Below are 14921 nucleotides of genomic sequence, written 5' to 3'. Positions count from 1 at the left end.
TTAAATGGATATACTCAGAAGCCTCGGTAACATCTGGGTAAATCAATGACCATTTTCGCATGGTGCATATACATATGGCTGTTCACTGTACGCTTGAAACCGCTTTAGCTATACAAGTTTCATACTGATGAGTTGTCAAATGTGTAATTTGAAATCGTATTACAATTAAAAATGGATGAACATACCCTTGAATTAATTCTTCAGGAAATAGTAAATAATAATTTGCAAGTGACGGCTCTTATACAGGTACGGTTTAATATTTATTTTCATATGTTTATACAATTTCTCGTCTAACCTTATTTTTATTTTGTTGAATATTTGTAAAATTACTATGTTCGTATGGAAAGTGATATTAATGTTAATATTCTGACAGTATTCGTTAAAATGATTTATTATATTGTCTACTAATTGATTATATTAACTATTGTTATATGATAGGATATTCAACAATGTACAGGGCCCTTGGAATTGTTGAACGAACTCAATGCCGAAGGAAGAGCAAAAATAGCAAATCTCAGATCAAGTATTGACCGCTTAGCTGCCTTAGCAGAAACAGAAATAAATGAGAAGAAAAAGTCAGTTTTACTATCTGAAGTTGATAGTCACAAAGGACAGCTTACAGTAACAATGGCAGCATTTCGTAAAGCCAATATTGTCAGTGCCTGTGTTATTGACAAGATGGCTAAGGAGGATCTGTTATCGATGCCTGAGGAACAGCAAAATGCTCTTCGAAAGCGACGAGATAAACAGAGTCTTGCAAATATGTCTGGCCAAGTTACTGACAAATTACTGAGTATTTCTAGACATCTTGCAGAGACAACACAAAGAAGTGCCGACACATTGGATACTCTAAGTATGCTAGTTTCATGAATTATGACACATTTTCATACAGAAAGTACACACTTAATACTGTGCATTAGTAATAAAAAATAATCAATTTGTAATTTGTTATTTTAGTTACATCTTCAGAAAAGGTTTCTGGCACAAAGGAGGAGTTGGACCATCAGCAACAAGTAATAGTTCAATCAGGAAAGCTTCTAGGAAAATATGGAAGGCGTGAAGTTACAGATAAAGCTTTATTAGTTTTAGCTTTTGCGTTCTTTCTCGCCTGTGTTTTTTATATTTTACAAAAGCGCCTTTTTTAGAGGTAGGTCAAAATTTGATCAACATACATTGTACTTGTTTATTACACAATTTAAATATTAGGCACTTTGGAATTTTTAAAAATATCATTTATAAATACAATGCATGTGTGTGTGTATATATATAAACATAATAGGATATTCAACAATGTATAGGGCACTTGGAGTGTTGGGAGTATATATATATATAACCCAATAAGTTGTCATTGCTGATCTAATGTTAGCTACCACCAAAAATCATCAAATATTGTTAGTTGATCACAAATAGTCAGATCCTGAAAAAAAAACATGATTATTGTATCATAAATATAATTGAAATAAGATTTCACAATCAAAGTTTTGTAAACATTACATTTTTGCAGCTGGTCATAAACTCTTCTTTCGAGATGACACCATCCTTATCCAGATCCATCTTCTCGAAGATTCTATCAACATGTCTGGTAACTGCACGGTGGATAGTCTGACTGTTTTGCACCATCTCATAAATAGCTGAGACTATGGCCAGCATCTCATGCCTGGTGATGTGTCCGTCTCCATTCAGATCATACATCCTGATAAATAGTAAGTGTTGCTAACGATAATAAATACAACGTCAAGACTTACTAGGTGTCAGTAAAATGGTATTTCTCAATTAATACGTTATCAAAAACCCACCCAAATATCCATGAGAGTTTTTGATCCGCACTACCCCGTACAATAGAGGCCATGCCAACAAGAAAATCAGCAAAACTCACAACACCGTCCCCATCTTTATCAAAGATATTAAAAACAATCTGCGCATATTTCGTAGAGTCACCAAGAGGAAATAATTTCGCATAAGCCGGCTTCAGGTCGTTCGTTGTGGCTGCACCACCAGGGCAATGCTGCTTAAAAGCACGATACATTTTGCAAATTTCATCTTTTGAAAATCCAGTGCGCTCAACTAGAGCGGCTAAACGTTCAGGTACCACGTGAATAGGTTGTGGACCTTCGTCGTAGAAATCCTCTGAAAATATAATAGTTAATCAGAAATTGTAAAGTAGAATGGTTCTTGTAAATATTATCCTACGCAGTATACAATTGAGTACTGACTAACCAGGATAATCTTACACCAGAAGGCGATATGATGTGTATCTTTCGAGACTCTATGTTCCATAGAACGCTAAATATAGTACTGCATTATTGCAACCTAGACGCACATTAGACCTTCGCAAATCGATTTACGACTGTCTGTTAGAATTCAAGATTAAAATCGACTTATACGATCAGCATTTACAAGAGAGAATCCCCGTATCTCTTATAATCTTTTAACAGCTGTAACATGTCTATTTCGTGGATATTAGCTACATGGCAGAAATAGGTAGGCGCACAGTTATAAATGAGGACTAGAGACTGTGACAAGCAGTGTTAAATTATATACGGACACCTTTTTATAGCAACAACGAAGTCGAAAGTGTGAATCTTTTGATTATTATCTGCAAAATAATATTCTTCATTTAACTCATCTAATTTTCTTTACCTTCAGGCAAATTCGAAACTTGTACAATTCTTTGGAACTGGGAAAAATACCCAAGAATATTTGAATAACCGGAAGCAACGTACCAGTCATCTTCTGAATACTCCTTTTGACTTTCTTGATGCTTCTACGCATCTTTCGCGTGAGACTGGGCCGATGTAAACGTTGCTGACTCCCTTCACTACCGGCATCTTCACTGTCCGACATAGTATTTATTCTTTCTCTCTTCTGTAAACTTTCTTAACCGACACGTGTGCTGCACGGCGGGGGAGGCTTCACTTTAGCTTTCAACGTAAGAATAACAAACGAAATGAAAAGTATTCAAGGTGTTAACAACGGTACTACTACGACCGATTGGAGCATTTACCTAAGAATGCTCTTGAAAACAGTTAAATGTTTTTCTTAAGAGAAATACAACTTTTGCAAAATAAAAATCCAAGAACATATCTATCAGTCGCACCTCGTCATATCTCTAATTTCTAACATACGTTGGCAGCTGTCCAAGGGACGGTATCACCGTCAAGGAAAGACAGACAGAAAAAAAATGAAAAGAGCGGAAACCAACGACGTTACGTGAAATCTCTTCAAAGGAAAATCCGTGGAAGCACTGGCCACGAAGTTTTCTCAAACGCGAGCCAAACCGAACTGGTCGTTGCGAAGAGCCAAGAGGACTCTTTACCTCTTGCTTCTTCGAGAAGAGGGTCGCTCCAAGAAAGTCCCGTAGCCAAAATATTTAGATGATTTATCAAGAGCCATACTGTAAAATCTAAATTTTGATCGAGCGATTTTTAAACGATATATCTCAGGAGGTCTTACTCAATCGCCAGTACATTTGACTTTGTGTGTCTATATCTATTATACAAATTTGCTATGAGTACGACTTGGTACCAATTGGATTTGATTGTACTGCACTAGCCAAAATAAACAAGGTCAGAATTGGTTACGACAGACAGTATAAAAAAAGAACTAGAAAAGAAATTATAACGTGTGAAGAATCTGCCTGGATCAGTATGGAATTTCAATAAGATCATTTGAATATGCAACTGCGATGCAGTTCTTTGTTTCGTCTGAATCATTTCACATAGATCACAAAACATTGAGATACGTTTTGTGCTGCACGGGATATTAATGTGATATAGGATGTCTCCTCCAACTTTTTATTTTCGATACAAAAATGATCCATTCACTGCTTATAAACGTTATACAATTTCATGTATGAACGTAAAGAATAAAAAAAATATTTGTATGCCACCAGTAGTAAACGCAAAAGTGATACTCTTTAATAGACATCCTGGTCCACCTCTTTGTTCTCCAACGATATTGGCGTCACGTAGACACATTATACAGTGTATACTTTGAAGCATACCAATCAGTCGAGTCATTTGGAAGTAATTTTGCCATCGATCTATACTGACAAGTAGCTTAGTACATTCTCCATAGATGGCAATAGTAACACCCTAACTTAACGTGTCGTAGGAAGTACTTTTATTTAGTTTTACGACTACTTTCAGCTCCGTATAGTATTGCCAAAAATTAATCTATACGATTATTGTACAAGCATATTATTAAATTTCAATAAGAAGACTGATTACGTGATATCGTACAATCTAAGGATTCCGACAATTAAATTCATAATTTAATTCAAATAATATTATCAAAAATCAATCCTGAATTTTACATGAATATCAGAGACAGGAATGGCCTCGATCACAGAATGAAATTTGCTCTCTGATATCGTTCAATGCCGATAAATATTTTTAAAATAGGGCGTCAATATTTTAATATTTTCATCGAAAATCACTATCTCGTCCCTGTTCTATATCAGCACGTGGAACCTTGACCGTATTCTCATATCAACAGATCCCGACTACGCTTCTTCTCTCGCGGGATGAGTTAAAGCGCAAATGATTATGACAATCTCTTCATTACTTATATACATCACTACTGTCATCTTTCTATCAGATGTGGAAAATCTTTAGAGAGTCATATGAAATCAAAGACTCTTTTGCAGAGCGGCGAAGCCAGCTTTCTCTGTCCATTACTATTAATAGTTGTATAGCCTGGAAACCGGCTATTACGGTAATAGGAAAATAGTAATAGCAATAGACTCTGGTAATAGAGTTGATCGGCTTTGACCCGTATGCCGATTTAGTCACGCTTCGAGACTCCTCTTGATTAATAATCATAATATTTATTGGTCTTGATATACGTGACTTTAATTATAAAATTAATAATCTTTCAGGATGTAAACGTTTAAGCGTGTAAATAATAATTTTGCAATGATTAAAGAACTTACCGTATTATTACGCGCGGATTTATTATTTACACTATATTACGATATAAGGCAAGTTTACAGCTTGGAATGCATGTCGGTGCATTCGTTGAAAATTATAAGTTATTATCGTCCTTGGGAAATGTGGGCCGCCTTGTCTGACTGTCAATTATGCCATTCAGATTGTCAGCACCAAAGGGACTGCAGCTTCGTAACAATAAATTTGGAGAATCGATTAGTTTTTTTAAGTCGTATTAAGACTTACAACGGAAGTCATATTTAGTATATAATTATTCTTGATAACCGCAATTGATTATTTGTTTTTATAATTTTTCAAATTTAAAAAACATTTTCACAATGCTCCATTTTTTTCTTCATATCTTTATCCAAGGTATGTTTCATACTTCATAAACTTAATAACACGAAATCTGAATATGACAAATTTTACTGTTACTTTGTTTTCTATACGCAAGTGGATTAACATAGTTGTTAAACATGACTGATAATTAAATGTAAGATCTAACGTACTTTTTACCTACAAATTCAAATCGTGCCGTGACTTACAAACGATTAAGATGCGTCACGTTATACGCAAGACAAAAAGGGCCTTCCCACAGTTCATTGTCATGACAGTATCCGTGTGAATTCATTGACCAGGAGATGATCGTACAAAGAATCTTGAAGAATTGCTGTAAAAATAAAAGAACCTAAGATAAATAGAAATTAAACAACGATACGCACCGATGCTTATCAGAGTGAATGCGCTGCTTATTTTGAACAGTTTAATAGCTATTAAAAAAATGCTCTCTGTGACAGCGTCACGTATAAAATAAATCTTACTATATCCAATTCACAAATCCCGGATCTATCACAGACTTTCCCAGGAATCATCCAATTGTTTTTCTCCTTTTATCACCAACAATTTCTCATAATCCAAATGAACTGTATTCTTATAAAAAAGACTTAATAAATAATATAGATATAAATTCCATATACGTTCTCCATATTTTATACATGCCATTACCGCACGATTGTTGATGCGTGCCGAGGAATTCGATCGGTCCGATTTTTCAGAGCGGTAGGGCAACTCGTATAAAATAGGAGGGAGGATCCAGCATCTCTCCATTACGTTCGCGCACTTGTCGACTTGCCTGACTTCACGCCATTTCCGTAATCGGTATGTTAGGAACAGGAGCGCATTTTAAAATATAACTAATCACTTAGACCGATCTTGTTTTACTAGATAACAAAGGATTTCTGGGTAGTCTAGCGATTTTTAAAAAGTCCATATGATATTCCTTATACAAAAAAAGCTAAAGTGTAAAAACCGGCAAGCGTAACTACGTTCTCTGCGACGCTTGTTGCTCAGAAAGTGTGAAGTTTGAAAGTATCAGTCAAAATGAAAAGATTAACGTGAAATTTATGACATAACATACAGTATTTATTGTACTGCAAGTGTATACAATTGAAAATTGATCATAGTGATATTTATTATTAATTAATCACGATTTCATTATCTAGGTATATAATTATGCATAGTGATAACTCAGTGTGATATTTGCTTTTGTGTTTCAGACTTGGACAGGATAGCAAGATTGTTTTGTAAAAACTTAAAAGTATTAACGATTTTTTCTGAATTTCTAATATATGAGGAAGGATCATTAGAAATGAAGACAATACTTTTATTCATGCTGCTTATCTCCTGTGCCCTTGGTGCATCCTGGTTTGATTTATTTTTTGGAAAACCGTCGTACAATAATCAAAGAGAAGCTTACTATGGGAATCAAGGTGGACAGCATCGTCAGGGAAAGAATGGCAAGGAACGTTGGAAGGAAATATGCAGGACAATCAATGCAGACAGTTATGCATTCCCAGGACGAGTACCTTACCCGGCGGCACCAGTATGTCCTTGGTGATTAAAAGTTATAAGTGACACCAACCCAGTGTAAATCATAGGAAGATCATATTTGTGACAAGGATAAGAACGAAGAGTCTATTTGTTATTTTTAAAAATATCGTTTTATTATAACAAACAACTCTGTTGAGAACAGTAATATATTAATGTTACTGATTATGAGTATAATTCTTGTGGAACGTAAGTTCTACGTAGATTAGTACACGTAGGGATATATGTGTGACGATGATAATAATAATAATAATAATAGCGTCGTTACGAGACTCACTACTCATGTCGCACATAAGCATAACGTATAAGGGCCGCCTGTTTTAGTGAATATTTTTTTTCTACGCTAATGACTTATTTGTTACCGTTCCCAAGTACAAAGAACATGAGACGTAATGACGTTACTTGAAGCAGCCATCTCAAATATATATTAATATGTAAAACATGTCAATCCCCGTCACGATTTATTTACAAAAATAATTTACTTATTTGGTAAAAGAATTGGCGATCGAGAAGATTTATCGAGAATTTTACGTTTTCTGAGGGTACTTGCTTCTTGTAGTACCATTAGAAATATTCATTGTGGTCGTGGTAAAAAGTATCGTTCCCTCGAATAATTTTTCTCATCGATTATTGATAATATTAAATGAACTATATACAGATCAAAATCACAGCACTGGCGGAATATGTGAATGTCTTGTTGTGGATATAAGATGATAACCAGCGGAAGACTTCGCAGTGCTTTCCAGTTAAATATGAGCTTCTAATCTCGATATCATTGGAATAGGTCGTTTCAAACATCGAACCTGGTATATTCATTAATAAATTCATTGCATGCTTGCGTATCTCAATGCGACACGTCATGAATCAAAACGAGGAATGAATATGGCGTGTAAAATAAAATGAATCACTTCCAGACTTGTATCAGACCATCTGTACTACCAGTGAGAATGCATGTGTTCGACATGGCTACAGCGGATATGGTATCGTGATGACCAGATGGTGGAGTTTCCGGTCCTTGGCCACCCTCTTCGGGTCCTCTACTGCGAATACCACTTCCTCCTCCAGAAGATGATACTGGAACACCACCGGCCAGGACTTCCTGTACGACGTTGGTACCGTCTATCAGTCGTTGTCTGGGAACATAAATATTTTACATGATCAATATAAGGTTTTGGAAGTGCCTAAATAGTCGTTAACAAAATTAAGAAAAGTAACTTAATGATTACTGACTCGTAGGCTAAGGAATTTGGTGGTATAACGTCATTAGCTGCTGGTAAAGCGACATAAGATTCATTGGGATTGTTCAGATTCCAAAAGCGTAATCTCATATCTGTTCCACCGGCTAATAGGAATCCTGAACGATCTATTGATCCTGAATGCATTGAGCATACACTGTGACCTCCTTGAGAATGACTAAGAGGCGGTGCACTGGATGCCCAAAGGACCATTTGTCGAAAGCCGGTTTCTAGATTCCACATGGATATTTCATTATTTCCTTGTACCGCAGAAATAATCCATGACGGTTCGGTTGGATGAGTGATAACTTTCCTTACTCGAGCACCTAAAAAATATAACTTGTATCACTTAACTATATCTAATAAACATAGAATATTCATCTTAAGGATGGTATACCTGTGGGATGCTTTATGCTGCTAATTGGCAATTGAAATCTGAGATCCCAACAAATATGAACACCCGAACTCGTACCCAGTGTTAGCCATTGTTGATAATTATTTACACAAAAAGACGTGATTACACCGTGTTTTAGATCATTTTCCAACCGCCATGCCGTACCGGGACACCGTAAGTCCCAGCCTACCAATGAACCATAAAGCGTAGCATAGACAAGAACTGATTGCGAACCGGAATCCAAATACTGAAGATCAACGGCGCATCCTTCTTCCTAAAATTGATATATCGATTTTCAACAAGTAATTTTTTTCTTTCAACTTTTCAAAGGGAATTACCTGAAGATCAAGCTGTCTTGAGTATAGAACATTCATTTTATTAGAATTCGCTTCGATTCGCAATACAAAGACTGAACCAGACTGACTAGCAGAACTTGCCAACGACTGGCCTTGTTCGCATACAGCTAATCCCACCAAAGGACCACCTCTATGTACATAAGTTTGTCTGAAACCAATATACAATGAGCATTTTATAGTACTAATCAATCAATAATTACAGTTCTTCAAGATTATTTGCAGAAAATAATACCTGGATCTATTGGCTACATTTCGTCCTTCCATCTTGCTGGCATCCCAGATTTTAACACAGCCGTCTGCAGCACTGCTAGCGAACAAACTGGTATCCGGAACAGAAACTAACCTGCTTACTGCAGCTCTGTGTTCATGAAGGTGAGCTACAGGCAGTCCACGAGGCCTCCAACCATTTGATAGTAATCGTGAACCTTTCAAACGATAAGATTCATGACTGATCATTCCAAGACCATAATGATCCTACTTACCTGTTTGCCAGGGAATATTATCAGCCCAATGCTGAGCTCTGAGAGCCGCCGCATGCTGCTCTTGCTTTCTGTAAGTTAGCTGTCGTAATTCCAATCGACAAGGAGCGCATCTGTCTGCAAAACCAAAGAGGGTTGCGACTGTCCCAAATAACGTAGCTTAAATCATTTCGCATGCATTATAATAACTATTGATTAAATTCATGAAAGTAAAACTTACATTGAATATAGGATCGTTCGTGAAGGGAGTGATCATTGATATTGTTCATATCAGTTAGACTATGCTGTGGTGACAAATGTATATCACCACCATGTATACTCTGACTTGGACTTCCACTACAACCCGTCATGTCAGACATTTTCACAATTGTATGCTATAAAGAAAAAATTATGCTCATGCCATTTCAATAAGATTTGACAACAGGTCTGAATCATTCTTAAATAAAGAAGACACAAACTTGTACACTGTCCTGCGCTGCAAACATTGTACGCCATTCTTGATTCATTGTGGCATAAGTAGCAGCACCATCCGATGTTCTCCGATCCAGTTTTTTGTAAGCTGGTAAAGCTAGATCGCCTTTAGTATCAGGATAAAGTACAACAATATGATGGCGAACCTTATCTTTCATAGTATTCAATTCTAATTTCCCATCAACAGATTTAGCGGTGCTTTGTTTTGCATCTACCGAATTTCTATATTTGTTGATCTTCATCAGATGCGGTTTCATAACTAACAACTGGTCCTCAACCGTTTCAGTCATTGATTCTGAACTTAAACGTCTGAAGAGCTACAAGTATTTCACCGGCTATAAAAATAATCTTAAACACTTCATATCTATTGACTTACATTTCTTAAAGCGGTACTCATGTCGTTGTACTGAGGAACTATTCCTGTTATGGCCTTAGCTCGTGCTGCCTGTCTTTGCTCAAAAACTTGATAAAGTTCTTCTATGTCGTTGTATTTTATCACAGAATCATAGACCACTCGAGGTATCGGGGACACGAGAGCTTCCAAAAGTAACACATTTTTTTCAATTTGTATCAGGGGATGTTTCAAGTAGGGTTGTATCATCATTTGGACTTTACATTGTACGTCCACCACATTTAGAGTTCTCGCAGCAGCAGAAATAAAACCAACGATTGCGTGCCTGATCCAAAGATTAGGATGTACCTGTGGTAGATTGGATTTGTCAAAAGACGTAGTCTAACCCTCGTACTTTATATTGTTTAATACTCACCAAGAAAACCATTGTTTCTGAAAGTAGTTGATACAGTGCAGACTTGTGCAACAGTCCCAATTCTGTTAAAGTAGCCATGGCGTTAATAGCTTTTGCTGTTACGAACTCTTCAGGGTCTGTTAAACCCTGCTGAAGTAATGGCATTAATATTGGACTACTGTGCCACCCTACATAGGCGGCTACACCCACGATACATTCAAAAAATGATCCACGTAACTGCTTGTCCTCTTTATCATTGAGAAAAGTAATAACGTGGCTGAGTAACACGTCGTTAGCCTTTTGCTTTCCAAAGAAGACGCATAACTTATTTATACCATTCTCCATTAGGGTTTGTTTTACTAAATTCTGTGGATCCGTCAATAACATGGAGACAGATTGTTGTACCTGATTGATATAAGAAATTGTGATTTCTGGATCAAGAAAGATTTAAAATTGTAGTATCAACCAAAATTATATAGTATTACCATTTCGTGCAACGTTTGTAATTCACTATCGTAGCTTGGTTTTGGTCCCTCCTTGTTTCCCAAATTAGACAAATGAGAATTTTCCAAGTAACGCAAAGCTATGTGTGCTAAATGAGCAATGTTCTCAGCATAGGCGGCTCTAACAATCACTGCTTCGTCCTGTGTGACGTGTGCTAATCCTGGTAAAATATATTCTGGGAATATATTCACATCTGAGGGCGGAATGGATCGCACAAGATAAAGGCATTTCGTTAAAGTGTGTATGGCTGAGACTCTTACACGTGGTGCAGGATCATGAACGAGATGAAACTGCAAACATATATTATTAATTAAAAATATATTATAGGTTCAATCAACCTATACACATTATTTAGCAGAGAGCTTACAATGTACGGAAGTATTCTGTCCAATATGGTTTCATCAGATGTATTTTCGGCCAGCTCCAGAAGTATTTCCAAACTCTGTAATTTAGACTGCGAATGATGTAATCCCCGAATGCAGGACGTTACGAGTTGAGTGATAATGATTAATCCTTCCAGATTATCGTATAACTCGTCATTGTTTTTATCCTTGTCTTCGTCTTCCTTTTCCTTTGGTACTTCCTCGCGTGATAAACTCTGAACATTCTGATCCTTGCCATTGTCAGAGCTAGTTTCTGGTATTGAGATCTTTGACAAGTCTATCTGATTTAGGTCTATCTTGTCCGAACCTTGGTCACTGTCTGTTTCGATGACTGTATTTTCTTCACTCTGTGCTGAATCTTCTTTGCTGGATTCAATGTTATTTTCGTGACTGCTTTTTGTGTTATCTCCTTTGCTCGTGTCTGTACTCCTTCGCCTTTCATTTTCTTCTGATTTTAAAATATTGATAATGTTACCAATATCTTTCTTTAATCTGTTTATCTTTTCATCTGGCGAAAGTATTGGAGCTGCTGAGAATATCAGCATGTAGGATTGTAAGAAAGAGTAGAAGTATTCTGGAAAGATTTTTCCTCGTGCTTGAGAGAGATATATTTCAGCACTCTTTCTGTTCAAGGGATTTCTTTCCAGCATGGAGCATAATAATTCACGTATGCCTGTATCTTCAATTTTATCGAGATGTTTGCTTGCCGAGTATTCGCCGTTCCTATATGCTACACATGTAAGAATAAAAATGGAAATTGCAAAGTAAGACAAAATACAATTGTTTACTATAATTTAATTGTATTTGATCTACCTAATAATTGGGAAAAGTCAAATGGTGGATGTCCTTCATTGTACAGTTCTGTCAAAGTACAACCTGCTGAGAAAATGTCCATCATAGGATTTAAGTCCCCGGTTTTAAGTTCCTGTTCAGGTAACAGCATGGTATTGCTTAATTCTGAAGATAGAGTTTTAACAAATCTCTCGGGAGCTATATAGCATGTTCTATAGAAAGACAAAAGATTTTGTTATGGTCCTATTTTAATTCAAAGATTTTCTTGTTATGTACCTTCTTCTAGAAGTGTCAAAGAAATATGAAAAATCTGCAGGATTATCCTCAGGCAAATATGTTGGTTTAAAACTAGCAAAATCTGTTAGTAGAACCCAGTTCCAACTAGTAATCATGATGTTCTCCAATTTTATATCACCATGACATACACCAAACTGTATATAGAAATGTATATTGATTATATGAAATAGTAGAAATAATTTTTCAAGTATAAAACATTATCGTTGCCTTATGAGCTTGATGAAGTGCATATAGAACTTGAAATGTAATCCACTTTTTCTCCACAGCTGATACAAAGGGTCTTGTGCTAATTCTGTCATACAGAGAGTATTTAACATACTCTCTCATTATAAATCCAGCTTTTTCTGTAAGCTATATCAAAAAAGTGTTTATTACTAAGTGTTAACATAAATATAGTTAGACTCGTTAAGTCAATTGTTGATGAATTCATATGATAGAACTCACAATCAATCGTTGAAAAGGGAGACAATTGACAGCTGATGCTAATTTAGATCTAATCTCTTCCAGCTTATCCTTATACGTTGAAAGACGTAATGTTGGATCATGTATTGCAAAGACTTTCACAACAATTAAACCCTCTTGACTCCTGGCTCTAGCTACTTTTAAAAATCTTGTACTTCCAAGACTGTAAACAATAAACATCTATGTAATAAATACCATCTCATTATAAATAACAAATAACAAATGGCAAAATACGCCCATCAATATGCAACAAAAATATACAGTGTTCAATGAAATTTGATAGAGACTATCAAATTACAATTATGTTCAATATATTATATCAATAAAACCGTAGTGATCACTTGAAAAACCCGCCATTTTATTTTCAATATTACCATATTTCATATGGGAATCCACGATACGCTTTTTATGCAACATATACAAATTGTATTAAACAATTAGAAAAAAAACTAGTATCTAATCAATATATTCATCGAATAAATAACTTACTTTATGTCAAACTGTAAATCGCTGTGATCTGTCAGATAGTGCTCCACTGGAAATATTTGACTGGGTGCAATTCCCACCAGCTGATTACCCATTTTCAAAGTCAATTACACTTCGGTTCCTTATTACGTTTTATGAGAACTTGAAATAAACTACTTTCTAAAATCTCGAAAATACATCCTACTTACTAACATTGAATGCAACTGAACAAGTATAAGGTTAGAACGTCAGCTGTATGAAGGTAGTCGCGAGTTGAACTATAACGAGAAAATCTTGAGGATTATCAGCAACCGATATTCAATCGCAGAGCGATATACATATTTAAGTTTTGCCCATAGCGCTTTGTGCGAACATTTCGTATATTAGTAATTTTAATTTTGCATTACGATAATCATATAGATACGTCTTTATAGTTATAAATCTTCATATTTATGCGACTATGTAATAAATATATTTTATGAAGCCGTCGAATATATCGTTTTTATATAACTTTCACTTCGGCTCAGAGAATGTTCTGCTTGTTCTTTACATGTTCCTTTTTGCTATTATATTCTCTTTTTATTTTCTCTGGAATCAGTTGCGGCCATCGTCATGCTTGAATTAGGATATTAAAGATTAGAACTAATTGCTCTTGCCTACGTGAAATTATTAATCATTCATCCGATCAACAATTCTGAGTCTTACAAACAGTTTTTTTTTGTTTCTGTTCCACGTATCCTATCATGACCATTATTATAGAAATATAGTAAAGGCAGATTTTGCAGAAGGCAGAATCTTATGTAGATATGTAATTTTACATTGAATCATTAATCTATTATTAAGACTAACTATATCTGTAACCATCAAGAGTAATCCCAATCGATATATGTATATTCCAAAGGTCGATAATCTTTGATCAGCGTATGAGAATCGCCATTGTCTAATTCCCTCCTGGCTGATTATAGTTTTGCGTAGTAGAGGTTCGCTTATCAAAAGTAACTTCCGCGAAAAACAGTACACCCTGTAGATATTTAATGAGCAGATGAGTCATGTCTCTAGTTATGACAAGGAGGGGAATAAATTTAAGACAATAAAGCCATTTAATGATGTCACAAAGCGCGAGCGCAGTTCTGCATGGATCCAAAATGTTCGTCAGAATAAACGACTCGGGATTCATATCTTAATAACATTCCCCCTTCTTTCTGCAATTTAAAAAAAGGTCCATGAATTCGATATATATATATCAGTAGGTAGTAGAAATATCGCGAATGCAAAAAAAAGTGCACTTGCAACCTTCCTTTTTCTCGACGCCGACCCTTTTACTGCAGGAATCCCCACACGTCGTAAAACGCGTGAAAGTGGCGCCGACTCGTTATGTCCATATTTACACACTATATCCTTCGTACACGCAAAGTGTTCTGGCCTTTTTTGAAGAGTAAAACGAAAAGATGAGTAAAAAGCAGCCATCTTGGATTTTAAACATCCTTCGCTCTGTTCCCGAATCCTGGTACTTAACTTTCCT

General features: G+C 35.8%; 3 protein-coding genes across 7 annotated transcripts; 1 reads left to right on the top strand and 2 right to left on the bottom strand.

The window, feature by feature from the left end:
• Positions 1–14: 14 nt before the first annotated feature.
• On the top strand, positions 15–7255 carry LOC107268671 (vesicle transport protein SEC20). 2 transcript variants are annotated; one of them, XM_015741679.2, is made up of 5 exons: positions 15–246; positions 439–853; positions 958–1147; positions 1505–1703; positions 6485–7255. In XM_015741679.2, the coding sequence occupies exons 1-3, from the start codon at positions 172–174 to the stop codon at positions 1143–1145; spliced, it is 678 nt and encodes a 225-aa protein (XP_015597165.1). In that variant the 5' UTR covers positions 15–171; the 3' UTR covers positions 1146–1147; positions 1505–1703; positions 6485–7255. The 2 variants fall into 2 exon arrangements, 1 of the variants encoding a protein (XP_015597165.1); XR_003059976.1 differs by lacking the exons at positions 15–246; positions 439–853; positions 958–1147; positions 1505–1703 and adding an exon at positions 5942–6086.
• Positions 1063–3992, bottom strand: LOC107268670 (hippocalcin-like protein 4). 3 transcript variants are annotated; one of them, XM_015741677.2, is made up of 5 exons: positions 3005–3306; positions 2724–2921; positions 1797–2127; positions 1495–1693; positions 1063–1417 (listed from the first exon to the last, which is right to left on the bottom strand). In XM_015741677.2, exons 2-5 carry the CDS (start codon positions 2842–2844, stop codon positions 1367–1369), a joined length of 702 nt encoding a protein of 233 aa, XP_015597163.1. In that variant the 5' UTR covers positions 2845–2921; positions 3005–3306; the 3' UTR covers positions 1063–1366. The 3 variants fall into 3 exon arrangements, with proteins under 3 accessions (XP_015597163.1, XP_015597164.1, XP_024941700.1); XM_015741678.2 differs by having other exon boundaries at positions 3098–3306; XM_025085932.1 differs by lacking the exons at positions 2724–2921; positions 3005–3306 and adding an exon at positions 3914–3992.
• Positions 7160–14602, bottom strand: LOC107268665 (phosphoinositide 3-kinase regulatory subunit 4). 2 transcript variants are annotated; one of them, XM_015741664.2, is made up of 17 exons: positions 13424–14602; positions 12917–13097; positions 12680–12823; positions 12452–12606; positions 12197–12387; positions 11368–12113; positions 10982–11290; positions 10518–10901; positions 10127–10450; positions 9738–10067; positions 9500–9653; positions 9283–9420; positions 9033–9225; positions 8783–8948; positions 8448–8718; positions 8046–8376; positions 7160–7948 (listed from the first exon to the last, which is right to left on the bottom strand). In XM_015741664.2, exons 1-17 carry the CDS (start codon positions 13513–13515, stop codon positions 7720–7722), a joined length of 4338 nt encoding a protein of 1445 aa, XP_015597150.1. In that variant the 5' UTR covers positions 13516–14602; the 3' UTR covers positions 7160–7719. The 2 variants fall into 2 exon arrangements, with proteins under 2 accessions (XP_015597150.1, XP_015597151.1); XM_015741665.2 differs by having other exon boundaries at positions 7630–7948; positions 9283–9396; positions 13424–14600.
• Positions 14603–14921: the final 319 nt, after the last annotated feature.

The sequence above is a fragment of the Cephus cinctus genome, unplaced genomic scaffold (genome assembly GCF_000341935.2).
Source record: "Cephus cinctus unplaced genomic scaffold, Ccin1 Ccin1_scaffold0577, whole genome shotgun sequence".
Lineage (NCBI taxonomy): Eukaryota > Metazoa > Arthropoda > Insecta > Hymenoptera > Cephidae > Cephus > Cephus cinctus.
The sequence above is the reverse complement of the archived record's forward strand: the minus strand, read 5'-3'. Positions and strand labels throughout refer to the sequence as shown.